This window comes from Myotis brandtii, unplaced genomic scaffold (genome assembly GCF_000412655.1).
Source record: "Myotis brandtii unplaced genomic scaffold, ASM41265v1 scaffold475, whole genome shotgun sequence".
NCBI lineage: Eukaryota > Metazoa > Chordata > Mammalia > Chiroptera > Vespertilionidae > Myotis > Myotis brandtii.
The window spans coordinates 4,148,541-4,167,095 of record NW_005368148.1 but is presented as its reverse complement, the minus strand read 5'-3'; the positions used below and the strand labels follow the sequence as shown (position 1 = coordinate 4,167,095).

The window sequence follows — 18,555 nt, the reverse complement described above, 5'->3', positions numbered from 1 at the left end:
CATCTTGGCTGTCAGTTAATTTACATATCTCCCTGATTAGCCAATGGGAAGGGTAGCGGTTGTACGCCAATTACCATGTTTCTCTTTTATTAGTGTAGATATATATATATGTATATATATATACACACACTATTGAATTGAATATTTTAGTTCTGAGAAAATGTCAGACATGACACACCTTCAGGTCACAACTGGACAATCTCAATTGTTATTATATGTTACAGCAGAAAAGCAATTGTTTTCTGGGCCCTGTAGTTGTTTGAATTCTGGATAAAATATAAGCTTGTAGTGTGATGATCATACCATCAAAATCTTGTCATACGTTCATTAAAAAAAATTAAAATTTATATTTATTCCAAGTAGTGTCCCAAGGTGGAGATGGAGGTAAGGGTGGGGGAAGGACAACTTCGTTAGCCATCTCCCTATTTTTAATTTAGTGATGATCAAAATGTGTTCAGGTGCCCTGGCCGATGTGACTCAGTTGGTTGGCCATTTTCCCTTGCACTGAAGGGTTACAGGCTCCATTCCTGGGCAGGGCACATGCCTGGGTTTTGGGCTTGATCTCCTGTAGGAGGCATGCAGGAGGTAGCTGATTGATGTTTCGCTGTCACATCAATGTTTCTCTCTCCCTGTCCCTTACTCTCTCAAAAAAAAAATCAATAAAACATCTTTAAAAATAAATAAAATAGGTTCAGGGGTGTTAACCTTCATTGCTTCTGGACTGGCTGAAGTAATTCACAGAGATTCAGCCTGTTTTTGTTTTTCAGTTGGCCTTATGACATGGCTTATAGTAAGAAAATCATGAAATAACTAGAGGCCTGGTGCATGAGATTTGTGCACTTGGGGGGGGGGGTCCCTCAGCCTGGCCTGCACCCTCTCACAGTCCAGGAGCCCTCAGCGGATGTCCGACTAACGGCTTAGGCCCGCTCCCCGCCACCACCACTGCACTTGCCAGCTGTGAGCCTGGCTTCTGGCTGAGTGGGAGCACACTGACCACCAGAAGGCAGCTACTGCATTGAGCGTCTGCTCCCTGGTGGTCAGTGCGCGTCATAGCAACTGGTCATTCTGCTGTTAGGTCGATTTGCATATTAGCCTTTTATTATATAGGCTACTTTATATGTTTACTTTTCTTCTTCAAAACTTTAAGAAACAAGGGTTCTTAAGCTTATTTTGTTTGTTTGGAGGTTATCAGGATGTGCTGGGTTTAGCAATTTGGGTTTAGGCAATATGTATTATGATAAGATGCACATAAGAATGGAGCCATGCTGAGGAACATTAATATTGAAAGTCACCAGAATTCAATATTCCATTGTGTTTTCTCATCAGTTCTCACAACCACCTGATCACATAGATGTGACCCCACTCTGTTTTACAGAGAACACCAGGTAGCTGAGATGCTGGGTGATTTGCCCAACGACTCAGAATAAGTGGCTGAAAAACTGGCAGCTGAATCCAGCCTGACTCCAAAGCCAACACTCTTGCTCCTGCTCTATGATGCCTTTTGTGATAGAGAATCAGAGTCTTGGCCTGTCCCAAGGACCTCAAATTCCAATCAGCTTTTAAAGAAGGGGGAGCGCCTCAGTAGGAAATTACCCTATAGAGTCTCAATTTTAGTGGAAAAGGAAGTGAATGCCTCGAATTCCAAGTTGCAGCTTTTAGGATTCTTGAAGCGACCAAAGATATCTCGCCGGGCCCTTTCTTTTCTAGGGGCTAAACTATGTCTGAGGCTAAAAAAGAGTGTTGTGCGAACTCCCAGGCCAACCTTGGCACACAGCCTGACGCCCCTCAGTGCTATTCAAACCTCTTTACGGTATCTTCTCGCTCAAGCCTCAGGATCTTCTAATGGAAACCTAAGTCGCCAGAGCCTCCATATCACTCTGGACAACAGCATTTAAGCATCTCCCAGACACCTGATTAATTCAGGCGACAACTGATAATGTGCATTTTATAGTTTTCAAGACACTTGAGAAGTTTATGTCTTTCTATAAATCCTACGAGCTCAGGGACCCTGTGAAGGGGTTGAGCAGGTGTCATTGTCATTTTGCAAAGGAGGAAACCGACACAGCCAGTCTATGATAAGGACTGACTCCAGGGGCAGAATTTCAACACTGTATCTAAATCTCAGGTTCTTTTTGTGAAAACTATCAACCCCTTTGGCCTCGTACCTTATAGATGTCACAAGGAGAGTTTTTATTTTAATCAGAAATGGGTAGAGGTAAAAAAAAAAAAAAAAGGGCTTAGAATATATAGGCCCACACACTGACAGTTACAGCAATTACGATGGCAAAACCAAAGCCGGAGGAGCCAGTAGGCTGCTGAAAGTCACAAAGACAACTGGTGGAAGAGCCTAAAATAGAACAAAGGCCTCACTCTTTTTCTACACTTTGGAGCCCATGTCAGATTCTCCTCCTGCCCTCTTTCCCAGGGCTTCTGGGTGGCTTTTGTTTACATGCACATCCCAGGCCCCAGGCCAGAGAATGTGGCTCAGGTGAGCCCCAGGAAAGCACATTTAACAAACAACTCTCCTGATCCAGTGACTATGGTCCTATAAGCTTAGGCCACGTTTTAAGAAACTCTGCTCTCACTATTTTCAAGGACTGGGGTGGGGAAAACATTGGTTAGTTGCATTTAAGGAACAATTTACTTTTTGTCAGCCTATCCCAGAGACCAGCCATAATGGTGATCGACAATAGGTTAGCACAGTGGTTCTCAACCTTCTGGCCCTTTCAATACAGTTCCTCATGTTGTGACCCAACCATAAAATTATTTTCGTTGCTACTTCATAACTATAACGTTGCTACTGTTATGAATCGTAATGTAAATATCTGATATACAGGATGGTCTTAGGCGACCCCTGTGAAAGGGTCATTCGACCATCAAAGGGGTCTCGACCCACAGGTTGAGAACCGCTGGAGCAAAAAATCAGGCAGAACGGCGGCATATCATAGACAGAGACGCGTCCGGGGAGTCTGCTGCTCCTTCACTCAGAAAGTGAAATAAGCCAGTCAGACAAAGACAAGTACTATCTGCTCTCACTTACATGTGGAATCTAATGAACAAAATAAACTGAGGAATGAAATAGATCCAGAGGCATGGATACATAGAACAGACTGACACCTGTCAGAGGGGAGGAAGATGAAAGAGGGTAAAGGGATTAGCCAAAAAACATATTTACAAAACATGTAGACACAGACCACAGTGTGGTGATAGCCAGAGGGAAAGGAGATAGGTAGAGCGGTGGTGGGCAAGGGGAGGGGGAAAATAGGTTTGGAAAGAGACTTTGCTTTGAGCGATGGGCTCACAATGCAGTGGGCAGATGCTGTTTTATGGAGTTGTACACTTGAAACCTGTATGGTGTTGTGAATCTATATCACCCTAATAAATTCAATAAAAATAAATAAAAAACATGTAGACAAAAAAAAAAAACATGAAAAGTAATCGCTAGGAAAATCTGCCCTTTGTGGAAGTGCAAAGAGAAGTGTGATGGCCACCCTTGGCTGCACTGCCCACTCACCTGATCTCAGGCCCAGCCTGTTCTAGCCTACTGGCTGAGGCTCTGTCTGTGCACTGGGTTTTGGCAGGATATGGTTTGGTTTTCCTTAAAGAGAGAGAGGAAGGAGGAGAGAAACATTGACTTGTTGCTCCACGTATTTATGCATTCATTGGTTGATTCTTGTCTGTGCCCTGACCGGGGATCAAACTCATAGCCTTAGCCTATCGGGACAGCGCTCTAACCAACTGACCTACCCAGCCAGGGCCAGTAGATGTCTAAGGATAGACCTACTGACCTCCTGCAGCCAGGGTGCTAGACAGCCACACTCTGTTGAAGGCAAAGAAGACAAAGCTGTCATATTATAATTTTAATCTTAAATGTGCGAAAGAAAACCTAGAGCCAGAGAACTTCCTTATCTTGAGCATTTTTTTCTATTCTTTTCTTAAAATAAGCTAGGAAAACTTCCTGAAAATAACAATGTCTGAGATGGTCACTGCAGCTCTATTAAGGTTCGGGGGAAATAAAAAATTGCGTAACTAACATTCCTGAGTTCCCTCTCTGTGTGGAAGGACAGTGTGTCCTAAGAAAATTCCATCACAGCAGCTGTCTGACAAAGTTTGCAACCTAATGGAGAGTGTAGGGAGGATGTGAAGAAATGCAAGAGCTTACAACCAGGAAATGTGATAAGAAAATCACTGGAACAATAGCGCATTCTCAGCGTGGAAAAATTAACCTAACAATATTTATTAGAGCAGGCTTTTGAAATAAGACAGGAGCATGACTTAGCAGAATAAGAAGCAGATAAGTATCTCAGGCTCTGGAAATGGGACGCATGAGGACCTGTGTGCTGTGGGAAAAGGAAACTTTAGGACATTAAAACATTTGTAAAAGTTGGAGTGAAAATTGCAAGGGGGCAGCAAATGAGAGGCATGGGAGGGAGCCTCCTTGGAGTGTTCTTGCTCTGCTAATAGTTGAATTCTTGTAGCTACACAGAGGGCAGGAGGCCAACAAAATATGTAGATATTCTATGCAAAATAGATGGATGTGTAGTCTAGACTTAGGGCCTGTTGGAACAAACAGATATCAGTCAGAGGTGAGATGGCAGAATGAGAAAGAAACTTTAAGTCTAGCTCAGCCGTGGGCAAACCACGGCCCTCGGGCCGGATCCGGCCCGTTTGAAATGAATAAAACTAAAAAAAAAAAAAAAGACCGTACCCTTTTATGTAATGACGTTTACTTTGAATTTATATTAGTTCACACAAACACTCCATCCATGCTTTTGTTCCGGCCCTCCGGTCCAGTTTAAGAACCCATTGTGGCCCTCGAGTCAAAAAGTTTGCCCACCCCTGGAGCTAGAAGGTAATTAGTCTATAGCATTGTCAAAAGGTATGGCATACAAAAAAGGGAGGCTGGCTGATCTCTATTTTTTTAAGGAACAGAGATGGGCAGTAATACTCATTCAAGACACAGTACAGTGTCACTCATACAGTATCAAAAGGTTGGAGAGTAAACAGTGAAGGGGTACTTAAAAGTCTATTCAAATTTCCCAGAGTACAGGAAGCCATTCTATAATAGTCCTGGAACCATCTTGCTTTTAATTAATTAACTGAGTGTACAAGGCACTCTCTATTCCAAAAAGCAATTCATCCTCTGTTATTGGATTGTTAGAACCTTTAACCTAGGTTTCTAGGTGAAGGTGAATGAAATCTGTTTTCCTGCAGATGTAACCCCTGGTGCTAGCTATACTTTCACAAGGAACGTGAAAGACGCCCACTTTTCTGCCTCATATCATCTCAGTGCGCCAGGCAGCCCTTGCGTCTCCCCCAGGGTCCTCACTTCTGAATGAACTGTCTCAGTTACTCAGAGCTGCTCCTGTGTGGCCAGGCTTCTGGGCCTCTCACAACCCTCCCCACACATCACTGGCCATTTCCTTGATTATTAAAATGTAACACTGCTGAGAAACCAAGAGGTCAAGTCTTGAACTGCAGCTTTGCTAAAGCCCAGCAGGGGTCCAGGTTGCAGAGATTTGCTGTGGTTTATACACTGAGTGGCCAGATTATTATGACCACCCCATCAGTACTTCATTGACACTTCCAAAAATACTGAATATTGAAAACTTCCTAAGCAAATACTCTCAAGGTTTATTATTATTATTATTATTTGCATAACTAATTCACTTCATTGTACAGATGGGGTGGTAATAATAACCTGGCCGGTCATAATAATCTGGCCACTCAGTGTAAAAGGAAATAAAAAAACATTCTCCTCTTGGAGCTTCGTTACTAGTTCAAGGCTTCCATTAGTGATAAATGAGTTTCTGAATTATCTTGTACACCATAAACTCTCTCCACAGTTCATGTGCCAAACCTCTTGCTGATGGTTTCTTCTTCCGCTTGCCTTTCCTATGTTGTTTCTCTGAAGTCAATGACTTTAATAAAGACACTTCATTGTTCCACCTTCCTGAGTGGGAACATGGTTGCGTCTCAGCTATTGTACTAGTATGTGCTGTACATCCTTTGGCTACCTTTGGGAATGCCCTGACCCTCTCAGAATACAGCTGGCTAATCCTTTGTTTTAACATCAGGTTCAAAGTCATGGAGACTTAAGTTTGAATCCCAAACCCATTACTCAGTGATGGTGTGACCTTGGATAAGTTACTTGAACTCACCTTCAGTTTCCTAATTTAAAGAATGGCTATGTTAATAGTACAATTGATGCCTAATAATGCTTACAGATGAATAGATGTTTGTTGTTGTTAGTAATGCTATTGCAGCTCTGAAGTGCCCGCTACTGCTCACAGCCATGTGACCCTCTACACACGGCTTTCTTTATCCCAGGATCCTTTGCTCCACCACACCATCATTATGTCTCTCGTTAATAACAGCTGATACTTTCTCTTCTTTGCCTGACTCCTCAACTGTGTCCACGATTCTTGTCTAAAGCATTACATATATCCTCCTCGGTATGGCTTTTTTTCTCCTCTGATGTGCTGGGTTCCAATTCCCAAACACTCCATGGTGGTAATATCAACAATTCTATATTTATTCACTGATTTACGTCTAGAATATCCACAGCTTGGTTTCTAGACTAAATAAGTGACTATCAGTCTCCACAGAAACCCAGCGAATCCACCCTTCCACCATGTCATCCACACTCAGCATCAGAGTGTCATCGAGTTGGAAAGAGCCCCAGAATGTCATGTGATTCTGCCCCTTCGCCCAGTGATTCCCAACTCTCAGTATGGAAGGGGTTGAGTGAAGAGTAACTTTATGGTAGAGAAACCTGACAAACCTTAGCCAGGTGCGTAGTGATAATTATCTAGATAGCCTGTAGTGATGCGAATGACACTTTACCTCTGGTGTCTTCCTCCCAAACCATATAACCTCAGTCTAATCACGTAAAAAACAACTGACAATTCCCAATTGAGGAACATTTCACAAACTACCTGACCAGAACTTCTCAAAACTGTGAAGGTCATTAAAAACGAGGAACGTCTAAGAAACTGTCACAGCCACAATGAGCCTAAGGAGACATGACAACTAAATGAAATGTGGTGTCCTGGGTGGGATCCTGGAATAAAAAAACTAAGAAAATCTGAATAAAGTATGGACTTCAGTTCATAATATGGTATCATTATTGGTTCATTCATTGTGGCAAATGTACCATACTAACATAAGATGTTAATAATAGGAGAAACTGGATATGACGTATACAGAAACTGTACTATCTTTACAACTTTTCTATAAACCTAAATGTATTCTAAAATGAAAAGTTTATTGTAAAAAATTTAATGTGGGATCTTCCCTGGGGATTTCAATTTAAAAAGTGTGTTTGGGTGGGAAGGGGTTCAGGTTTCTGTATTATTGACACACTCTCTTGTTGATTCCAATGCAGTCAATTCACAGACGATGCTTTGAGAACCTTGGTCTGCTCTGAAAGTTCTCATAGTTGGGTGTACTTTTGATGCCTGTGTCCCATTCCAGGTGGTCTGATTTAATTGATCTGGAGTGTGGCCTGGGCATTGATGTTTTTAAAACCTTCTTGCCGAAACCGGTTTGGCTCAGTGGATAGAGCGTCAGCCTGCGGACTGAAAGGTCCCAGGTTCGATTCCGGTCAAGGGCATGTACCTGGGTTGCGGGCACATCCCCAGTGGGAGATGTGCAGGAGGCAGCTGATCGATGTTTCTCTCTCATCGATGTTTCTAACTATCTCTCTCCCTTCCTCTCTGTAAAAAATCAATAAAATATATTTAAAAAAATAAAAAAAATAAAATAAAATAAAACCTTCTTAAATGATTTGAGTTGCAGTCAAGTTTAAAAATTATTTTTCTGTACCTGTGCTGTCCAATATGGTAGCCACTAGCTACATGTGGCTACATAAATCTAATTAAAATAAATCAATTCCTACCCACATTGCAGCAATGTGTATTGATAGGTGGCTAGTGGCTACTGTATTGGACAGGGCAGATACTGAATATTTTCATCTTTGTAGAAAGTTCTGTTGCACAAAGCTAGTCTACTAGTATATCATTGGTGTGGAGGGACATTTGTAGTCTTCTCCAAGAGCCTCTGAAAGGAAGAGCCCCTACACATTCCCTGTGAGTAATACACAGGGCAGGCCACTCTTATCACTGGTGAAGAATAAACGGCTTATCCTGGTTTGCCTGGGACTTGCTCAATCACTGACAGTCTCACGTCCCTCAGGTATGGGTAGACCATGACAGTCACGCTAGAGATCCAGGGCCTCTGCAAAGGAGAACTTCAGCCAGGAGGAAGCTGGGAGCTTTGAGTCTAGTTGGGGTAGAAGGGAGGATCTGATGCTGGGAATGTTTTCTCTAACTTAAGCCAGTTGGTGAGAGCATTGTCTTGTGTGCCCAGAATTTCATGAGGTGGGGATGTTGAATAGTGAAGTCATCTGCCTTTGCATGATGGTTTAGCCTCTTGCTCCCTGCTAGCTCGGTGGATGCTGACAGCCAGGCCACTACCCACACCTCTGTGTATGTCCTTGAATTCAGTCTCTGGTCAAACTCACACATATCTGGATCAGAATCCCTGCTCCACCCCTTGCTAGCTAAGAAGCCTTTTGTAAGACATTAACTTATCAGAACCTTCGTTTTCTCACCTGTAAAAAAAGAATAATATTTTCCCTTATGGTTGCTGTGAAGATCAAATGAGTTTATAGAAGTAGAAAAATAGCTCATAGTGTTATCTGATAAGTAGTCATTGAAATTATTATTATTTGCCCTCTCCTTAGAATACCTTTGACCTTTATTGTTTAAAAACCTCTTGTTAAACATTTCCTGTGTTTGATGAAGTTCCGTTCAAGAAACATTTACTGTGTACATCTGTATTACTTTCAACAATAAAGATAAGCTTTAAAAAAATAAACAATTACTGCATGCTGTAGGCCCTAGGAATGCAAAGGTGAAATCAACTAGTCCTTGCCCTCAAACACATACAGTCTAGCCTGGAAGTTAGAGGTATTATTACAGAACAATGTAGTAAGTCCTACGAAAGAGGTGAACATAGTGTGGTCTAGGCAAACAGAGGAGGGCCGAGTAAACTGGGGTGGTGGTGGCGGTGAGTAGGGAAGTCTTACTGGGGGGTGGTGACACCTAATTGAGTTGAGGATGAGTAGAGCCAGAAGAACTTGAGTGAGGGGTGGAGTTAGAGAGGTGATTGCAGAAAGATGTTCCAGGCAGAGGGATGACATGGGCAAAGATCTTAAGCTGTGAGTCTGATTTGTTAGTGGAAAAGTCCATTGTTCAGTATTATTGAGGAAGTGTTAGAGCACACTACTTCTGAGTGAGGGTACATAAGGTGAAAAGCAGGCAAAATGTAAACGCTGTTAGCAAAGGGACAATAAATAGTGCCCTTGTCTTCCAGGAATTTAACTCGGCTTTTAAAGCTCTCTGTGCTTCACATTTAAACCTTATTTCCCAAGTTATCTTTTGGTGACAACAAGAATGCTAGAAGTTGTTTTGGCTCCAAAATCTAACAAGGTGCTATTCTGCAATCCAACACCATTTTGTTCTTGTACAAGTGAATAAATAAAATAAAATAAAATAGTACTTGAAGGTGCACTTTTAATCTTGAAATTCATGGCATATTCTGGACACTCTGAAAGACTAAAGAAATGAACAAGCTTACTCTACTTTCCTATTTGTCCTCTATGAGATGGTAGACAGACAGTTTTAGTTTTCTGATCCCTTTCCTAACATAGGACTTGTATGCTATTTCTTAAGTGTCTATTAAATATTAGTAATATATCCAATGTCAGTGCCACAGGTGAAAAAAATTTAAGCTGAGAAACTGTTATAAATGCCTTGACATGCAATAGGAAATATATCTGTGTATGAAGGGATGGGCTTATGGGGTAATACCGAATAATGGCCTTCCCAACTTGTTCACATCCTAATCCTCAAAGCTTGTGAATGTGTTATCTGACACAGATTTTTTTTTAAAGGGAGCTCAGCCAGTGTGGCTAAGTTTGTTGGACGTCCTCCCATGCACCAAGAGGTCACCAGTTCAAGGGCACATGCCCAGGTTGCAGGCTCGATCCCAAGTAGGGTGTGTGCAGCAGGAGGCAGTTGATCGCTGTTTCTATCCCTCTCTCCCTTCTTCTCTCTAAAACCAATAAAAACATTGTTTTTTAAAGTGAACTTGCAGATGTGATTAAGTTAATGGTCTTAAAATGGAAAGATTATTCTAGCTTATCCAGCAGGGACCAATGCAATCACAAGGGTCTTTCTAAGAGGGAGGCTGGATGGTCGGAGTCAGAAGAGCAGTTTGGATGCTACGCTGCTGGCATTGAAGGTGGAGGAAGGGACTGACCAGAGCTTAGAGGAAAGGTCACCACCTTGACTTTAGCCCAGTGAAACCTGTTGTGGATTCTGACCACAAGAACTGTCTACAATAAACGTCTGTTGTTTGAAGCCGGTAGATTTGTTGTGATGTGTCAAAGCAACGACAGGAAACTAGCCCAAGGTGTCTAGTTTCCTCTGCACTTTTGTTGTCTGAGAAAGTGTCTTTCTCAGGTCTAGATCTAACTTCGTCTCACAGAACTCCATGATAATAACAGGTAATAGTTACATAAAGCTTCCCATGGGCTAGACAGTGTTCTAGGTACTTCTCGTACCACATCCCTGCAGATGTGGTTAGAGTGGTAATTGTACCAACATGGGTTTGATGAGTTTGTCTGCTTGGGTTCTCTTAGAAGAACTCAGCCTTTGGTTCTGAGGATTCCAGAACCTGGAGAATTTCAAGAATGGGAGATGGAAAAGATACCTTGCTCTCACTGTGTCTTGTCAGACAAAACAAATTTTATGAGCTGAACTAATAGCTAATGAGTGTGACCAGTCTAGAGAAAACAACTCCTACAGCCCAATTTTTCAACAGCACCAGAAAATCATTTTCCTTACCAGACATCCATATTATGGGGATGTTTGCCAGTATTGACATGGCCTAATTTAAATCAACAAATTCTGGGAATAAAGAATAATTAAGAAATTGTTAGGCAATTATTGAGCACACACTGCTTACTCAGCTCTGGACTGGGCTCAAAAAGAGTTAAAAATTGTCCCAGATCTCAGGGAATTTATAATAAATCATCACTAAATAATGTTACTAAGATGGTATATGAGGTTTGTAGACCAACACATCTGGAGATGATTCTTGACTTTGTGCTTATAGTTTAGAATTTATTTTATAGCTTTTCTGAACTGCAACCAAGTCATCAGACACTACTGTTTTCCTAACTGCTCCATAGCTCCTTGGATACATGGCTGAGAGCCCCAGAGAATATCTGGCCACTCGACTGGAGATTTCTTTTACACACACATTCTCATCCAGAGCTGCTTTCTTTCACGGAAGACACTTGGATGGGGTATGAAAGTATAAATCTCAAGCCCAGACAATGAGACCATTTAATCAACTGCTCAGAAATGTATTTTCAGAGCAAGAGAGAAAGAAGAGAGAAGGAAGGAAAGAGAAAAAAAAAGAAGGGAGGAGGGAAAGAGGAAGGGAAGAAAAAAGGGGGTGGAAAGCTTGTAAGAAAAACGAAACCTTGAAGCGTCTCCTTGTATGTCTGTTTATTTATCATAGTATAATTACTGTCAGGCCTGTGGATGTACACTATAGTCAAGGAAGAAAATGACATAAGAACCATAAAGGTAAATACCAAAACTCTTTTCTTTGGTGTTTCAAGGAACATTCACTTAGTAAAGTTACCAACGGCTACACAGACACTGCTTGAGACAGAAGTGGGGGGAGGGGGAAACCCCACCTCTACTCAAATTGCCTCTGAATCAGGGAAATATAGACTTTTTTTACTTCACATCATCCCTGTTAGAAAAACTATTGGCTTAATTCCAAATGTTCAACTTTATGTTATATTATGTCATCTTCATATTTGAACATTTGGACAGTTGTGTTTTCCAATTGATAAAAACTACACACAGTTTTCTGAACAACACAGAGAAATTTATTATCATTTAGTCTTAGTCTATTTGAAAATTTAAAATAATCAACAGTGCAATTTCCCAAAGAGAAATACATCGATAGCATAAATCAAACAGATCTGGCACAGTAACATGAGTGAATAGATGGCCACAGCTGTAAAATAAAGCCATTCATTCTGGGATTTCCGCCCCCCCCCCCACATGTTGGATGTCAGCAGCCCAGAAATATTCAAGGTATCCATCAAAAGTATTTTTATCATAAATTGAGTTAGAACCTTAGCTTGGAGGTGGAGGGAAGACCAATATAAAACATTGAGGTTGACATTGACACTTGGGAATGAGAGCTTAAGGCCCGATTGGTGGTCATTCAATACCTGAATTTGAGAAATCCCTGGGTCACCTGCTTTATCACCTGTCAGATGGGTCAGTAGGGAGAGAGGAGGGTCAGGGAGATTTCCCTTAAGCATGCTCTTTTCTCTCTCAAACTGCTTCTGTGATAGGACACTGAGTGGACACTCTACTCAAAGAATGTCCCCTAGTTGTGCTGCTAAATTGCTCAAATTAGTAGATATAGGTCATGTACCAAAGATTTAAAGTGATTATGGTAATGCAGACTGCCAAGTTCCCCTGTGAAATACAGCCCAGCAGCCCTGTCTCCACTTCAATTCCTATTCCATTAACACCGCTCACGGACTCCATTTATAAACAGCCTTGACTACCATAAAACCGTCACTCCCTGGATCTATTTATGGACAATGGAAGCAATATCTTTCTTTATTGCTGGCCACCTCTGTTGGAGAGTTCTGAAAAGGCCTCTCTTTTCGGTTCTCAGCTCATTAGAATATGCCAGCAGGACAGCAGGCTGGCATCTTCCGAGGAATGTGCCACCGGCGCCTGCATCTGCCCCCTTGCACCGGCTCAGTGCCTCTGGAAGGTTCAGCAGTTGTTCTGAAGGCTTGGGGTGTTTATCTTCCACAGGCAGCTGAGCTGCCTCCCATTTCATGAGCAGCGCCGTGGAATGCAGTGGAAGAGACCCAGGCCGCTGGCCACCCAGATTAGAGAGTTTTGTGCTGAGGTCCCTATATGGTTGTGTTAGACTGAACGACTGGCTCAAGTCTGTCTTTGTTCCTTGTTTGGGAAGCCAGTGGGAGGGGAGCAGGCCAAGGGGCTATATAACCCTGCAGCCTTCAGCTTCCCTGAACATCACCCAGAGCCGAGAAGCCCAGCCAGCACTGTCAGGGTAAGTGGCACTGCCCAGGGACGCGACTTAGCGATGCCAGCGGCTCTGATGCTACCCAGTATCCTCAGACGCTGTCCAAAGGGATTTGGCTGGGCTCAGGCACTCGGAAATTTTTGAATGAAGACTGCACTACTCATATGATTGTACCACTAAATTTTAGCTCTAATTACCTAACGTTAAAAGGAAGGCTAAGGAGCAGCTTGGTGTGGGGGAGGAGAGGGAGAGGAAGTTGAAATGAAATGTGCGTCACCTGTAAAATCTGTTTATGCTAAACCAACAGCCCAGATCTTGTAACACATGTCAGGGTTGCAGTCTAGCTGTTCGCATTTTCATAATTTGTATCAATCACACATTTATTTATATTTAGGCACTGGAAACTCTAGTATTTGGGGTTCAGATGTGGTGTGGCGAGTCTTCTTTGGACTGGATTTTTGGTGCAGCGGAGGTGTCTGCAACTGGATTGTAGTTGCCTGGTCTTTGGTGTTGGCTGTTTGTGTGTGTGTTTCTGGGTTCCTCTGCCTCTAGCCGGCAGTGTCTTCTGTGGGAAAGGCATGACTCTTGAATGTGTCTGTGAGCTTCCACGCCAGCAGTTGGTCTGGTCGCTGGGTGGTTTGCAGCAGAGCGCAGCAGGAAACCAGCTGAATCTTTTTCTGCAAGTAAAGAGGGAGGGCGCAGAGCGAGCATCTGACAGCTGCCTGTGCCGAAGCCTTCTGCCTGTGTGGTTTGCATTTCTCGCAGCCTGCTCAGGCAGGCAGGACCTTGGAGCCAGCCCTGCCACCCCGGGCTGAACTTTGCCATAAATCAGGGCTTGGCAGGTTGGGCCTGAAATTGGGAGTTTTCACGCTGAGATTTTCCCCTTCCATTTCGTGACTCATGACTAAATATGGTTTGCTTTTCAAGACAGATGCCCTCCTCCCACTAGCTACTCATTTTTGGCACAAGATGCACCCGGTTGGAGCAAACCCCCTGACCCGGGTGCAGTTCCAAAAGCAGACTTTGGAGTGTGTTTTACCTAATTAGGAAATGCTGTGCGTGCTGCAAACCGTCTTGCCCAGGCAGGTTAGATAAGAGCTGGAAATCACTGAGCCACTCCTTTCTGGGGACATAGGCTTCTTCTGTAAGGACCGTGCTCCTTTTAGAGATGATAAAATCCCTCTGCGACTTTTTTTTTTTCTAAATGAAAGTATATCTACTGAATTTTGAGCTTTTTTGGTCTGCATGCTAGCTGATGCGGAGGGTCAGCCTACGTTTTCTGCAGTAAATTCAAACACTCCCCCCCAACCCTCCCTGCCCAACACAAGGGCTGTTAAAGACATGTATTCATGCTGAGCATCTCATCACACTTGTATTGTGTCCTTTTCCAAACATCTTATCCTGTTTTCAGCTCTTACTTTTGGTTTGGAAAGTCTGCTTAGCACATCTGAAGAGAGGCTGTGATCCCGGTGCCAGCGCCTCTGGCAAATGCTTTGGGCTCTTGACTGCTTCTCTGCTCTGTCTCCCTCGCACTTCTTCCTGTCTCACTTCCCTCCCAGCCTCTTCATCTGCTAGGAAAGAAGCCAACTCCCACAGGGAAGGGTGAGAAAAGAAAGGGCAAGCCATTTCCATTTCCATTCTTACAAGTGGAATCCACAAGTTGAGGGTTTCCTTCCTAAGCTTGGAGGCACTGTGGAAAGAAAGCAAAGACTAGCAATAAAAAGATCTGATAATGATAATAATCATATAATGCTATTAATAATAATCACTAAAGAACAAATATTTATTGAGAACTCAATGCATGTAGCACCATAAATTATTTTGTTTTTAAGAAAAATATTTTTATTGATATCAGAGAGGAAATGAGAGGGAAAGAGAGATAGAAACATCAATGATGAGAAAGAATCATTGATTGGCTGCCTCCTGTACGCCCCCTACTGGGATCAAGCCTGAAACCCAGGCATGTGCTCTGACCAGGAATCAAACCTCCTGGTTCATAGGTCAATTCTCAACCACTGAGCCACATGCTCCAGGCCCATAAATAATTTTAAATGTTTTTTTTTAACCTTAACCGGAGAATATGTTTTTTATTGACTTTAGAGAGAGGAAGGGGGAGAGAGAAACATTAATGTGAGAGAGAAACATCAATCAGTTGTAATTGGTTGCCTCAGAGTACATGCCCAGACCGGGGAAGATAAAAACATATACAAAATCCACCACTTCAAAATAACCCCCCATCAGTATCTTGCTATATATGACTAATCATTTTGCAATGTATAAAAATACATTTCAATGGGATCACCAGTGTTACTTCCTCAAACCTACTTCTCTTACATAAGAATATACCTGTAGCTTAGCCTTTTATTTATCTTTCTTAATGGCAGCAAAGTAATTGACTGCATAGTGAGTAATTTATTAGATTCTCCCTCACTTGTTGGACTTTGTGTTAGCCATGATTTTTCTTAATGGAGAATAACTTTGGCCCCTAAAATTTAAAGCACCTGCTTATTAGAATGTTTTCATGGGCCTACTGTTTTACCAAGGGTAAAATAAAAGTCCTCAAGATTCAAGATATTTTTCTTTTAAACATTTTACATTAAACATTTCAGCAGTTCAACATTTCCAAATTTTTCATACTGCCCACCCTTCAAAATCTACAAATAAAAGTCCTCAAGATTCAAGATATTTTTCTTTTAAACATTTTACATTAAACATTTCAGCCGTTCAACATTTCCAAATTTTTCACACTGCCCACCCTTCAAAATCTACATTTTTGTAGAAACATCGATCAGCTGCCCCCCGCACATCCCCCACCGGGGAAGTGCCCACAACCCAGGCACATGCCCCCGACCGGAATCGAACCTGGGACCCTCCAGTCCGCAGGCCGACGCTCTATCCACCGAGCCAAACCGGCTTCGGCCAAAGTCTACATTTTTTAAAAAATTCTTTAAAGCTATAGGTAAAGAAATGTGAATTTGAGTGGATAGTGACAGCAAATTTCATTTACTTCTTTAACATGTGACGAGTGACTTGTCCCTGTGAGGATCTGGTCTCATAGTCTGATATTCCCACCTGGTCTCTACAGCTGTTCATTCATTCGCTCATTTAGTCAGTGTTTAAAGTGCTTATGAACACATGAGACATGCCAGCCACTGTGCTAGAGGCCAGGTGTATAAACATGGAAGTCAGAGTTTTGACTTATAAAAAGCCAGCAGTCTAATGGAAGTGCTTTGAGATAAATGTGTCAGATAAGGGACAGCCGAGAGTGCCCCAGGGAGCCCAGAGGAGGGCCCCAAACCCAGCCTGGAAGGTGGGAGTGGTCAGGTAAGTGTCATTACTGTTGGATGACAGCTGGGGCCGTTTCCTCCCTGTTCCCTGCAGGATCTTGTGACGCACTCCAGCCAAGATGTGTGAAGAAGAGGACAGCACCGCCCTGGTGTGTGACAATGGCTCTGGGCTCTGCAAGGCGGGCTTTGCTGGGGATGATGCTCCCAGAGCTGTTTTCCCATCCATTGTGGGACGTCCCAGACATCAGGTGAGCAAGGGTCTGTTTGGAACAGAGAGAAACAGAGCTATAGATTAGGCCCCTCTATGTCTGAGTGTCAATGGGTATCCATAGATTGTCTATTGTTTGCTTCCTCAAAATTATGTAACCTTGCTAAGAACATACCTCTGGTGATCAATGTCAAGAAATAAGTGCCAATGTCATATATAATACAGATTATCTGGTGGGTGTCTATCAGATATAAGTTTGCTCCTTTTTCATAAGTTCTTTTTTGTGTAAATATAATCATTGTCATCATCATCATCATCATTATCATCCTCTAATATATACCTGCTCTTTGGAGAGAAACTATACTAAAACCCAGGTCATTCACTCTCAAAGAGCTTGATGTTAGATGAAAGTAAGCTTTACCAACTGTAATTTTACACACCGTTAGCTGTCAATAGAATATATCTGAACAGCCACATGGTAATTTTTTACATAATATTATGTATAAACAAAATGTTGGAGGCAGCCACATGGTAAAAACTGAGAATTTCACCCCAGAAATTCTCCTTCACATCAGAAATGTATTTTGCGCATTGATATTTATGGCTCTCAATTTGGTGTATATTCTCAAGAACAAATAACAGAAGCCTCACCCAATGAATACACAGTCTCTTTGTTGAACTGTGTGCAGTGGAGATATTTTGCACAAACCACTCTACGAATCTATAGTAGCCATGACTGTTTTTGCAATTCTAGAGCAGTCACTGTAGTGCAGTTTAAAATTCCAGTAGTGAGAATTCTTTCTTTTCTTGTTTTGTCACCTTAATGATTAAAAAATACGTCTGACAAATGTCTTAATGGTGATTAGAATTGGTCAGAAATCAAGCTCTGGTGGTCATTTGTATGTAGACATAATGCTTCAGTTCATAATGATTAGAAAATAATATTCAGCTTTAAAAGAACAGTCTATAAGAGACAAAATGTCATTTAATTTATATGTAAAATTTCATGCATTCATTCAACAAATAATTATTGCATGACAAATATGTGCCAGGCAATTTGTTATAGCGGCAAAGCAGACAAACACAATCTCTCTGCCCATTGAGGAACACAGAAGGTACAACACACAGGTCGAGTTGCGTTACCCAGAGGGTCCTCTGCCATCTGGAGGCCGATTCGGGCCTATTTCCAATCAACTCAGGGATGTTGCTTAAGAACATAGTGATCATAGGACTCAATATATTGCTCTTGGTACCAAAAGAGGACCTTGGTCTCCCAGTAATTTAACCCATCGTGACTGGACTGTCATCAATACATAAGTTTGGGGAGAGGCTGACTCGAAATGCGTTGAATCTTTTTAGGGAGTGATGGTAGGAATGGGACAAAAAGACAGCTACGTGGGTGATGAAGCACAGAGCAAAAGAGGCATCCTGACCCTGAAGTACCCGATAGAACACGGCATCATCACCAACTGGGACGACATGGAAAAGGTATTGGCGCTTCGCTGCAGGCTGAGCCCTCAGGCTGCAGGGCCCTGATTCTAAACGCCCGATTGTGTTTTGACTTGTTCATGTTTATTCTAGATGATCACAAACTGAGAAAAAAAATCCTGAAGTATTTATTTTAAAAAGAATTCCTTGCCTATCAGGGTTTATAAACCAATTAAAGTTCTGTAGGTGAGATCAGTCATCCATTGCCAGCAGTGGGGATCGCAGTCTATTGCTCAGTCAAGCGGATTATGTCCCAGATCTGCATGGTCTGAGCCGCAGCTGGGGGATGATCCTTCTCTCATCAGAGGCTGCACGGCTCTGCCTCTCGGGGCAACACAGCTAAAGAGCAGTTCAGGAGCTGGGAGTAGCCTCACCCCACCCATTCTTGAAAGCTTTTCATCAACTTGC

At 42.4% G+C, this 18,555-nt stretch overlaps 1 protein-coding gene across 1 annotated transcript in view; it reads left to right on the top strand.

Moving 5' to 3' along the window:
- Positions 1-13,056: 13,056 nt before the first annotated feature.
- Positions 13,057-18,555, top strand: part of ACTA2 (actin, alpha 2, smooth muscle, aorta) — a 16,305-nt gene continuing 10,806 nt past the window's right edge. Inside the window, exons 1-3 of the mRNA XM_005875942.2 lie at positions 13,057-13,191; positions 16,546-16,699; positions 18,019-18,147. Of these exons, the coding sequence (XP_005876004.1) occupies positions 16,571-16,699; positions 18,019-18,147 (258 nt within the window). The 5' untranslated portion in view covers positions 13,057-13,191; positions 16,546-16,570. The remainder of the gene's footprint in view (positions 13,192-16,545; positions 16,700-18,018; positions 18,148-18,555) is intronic.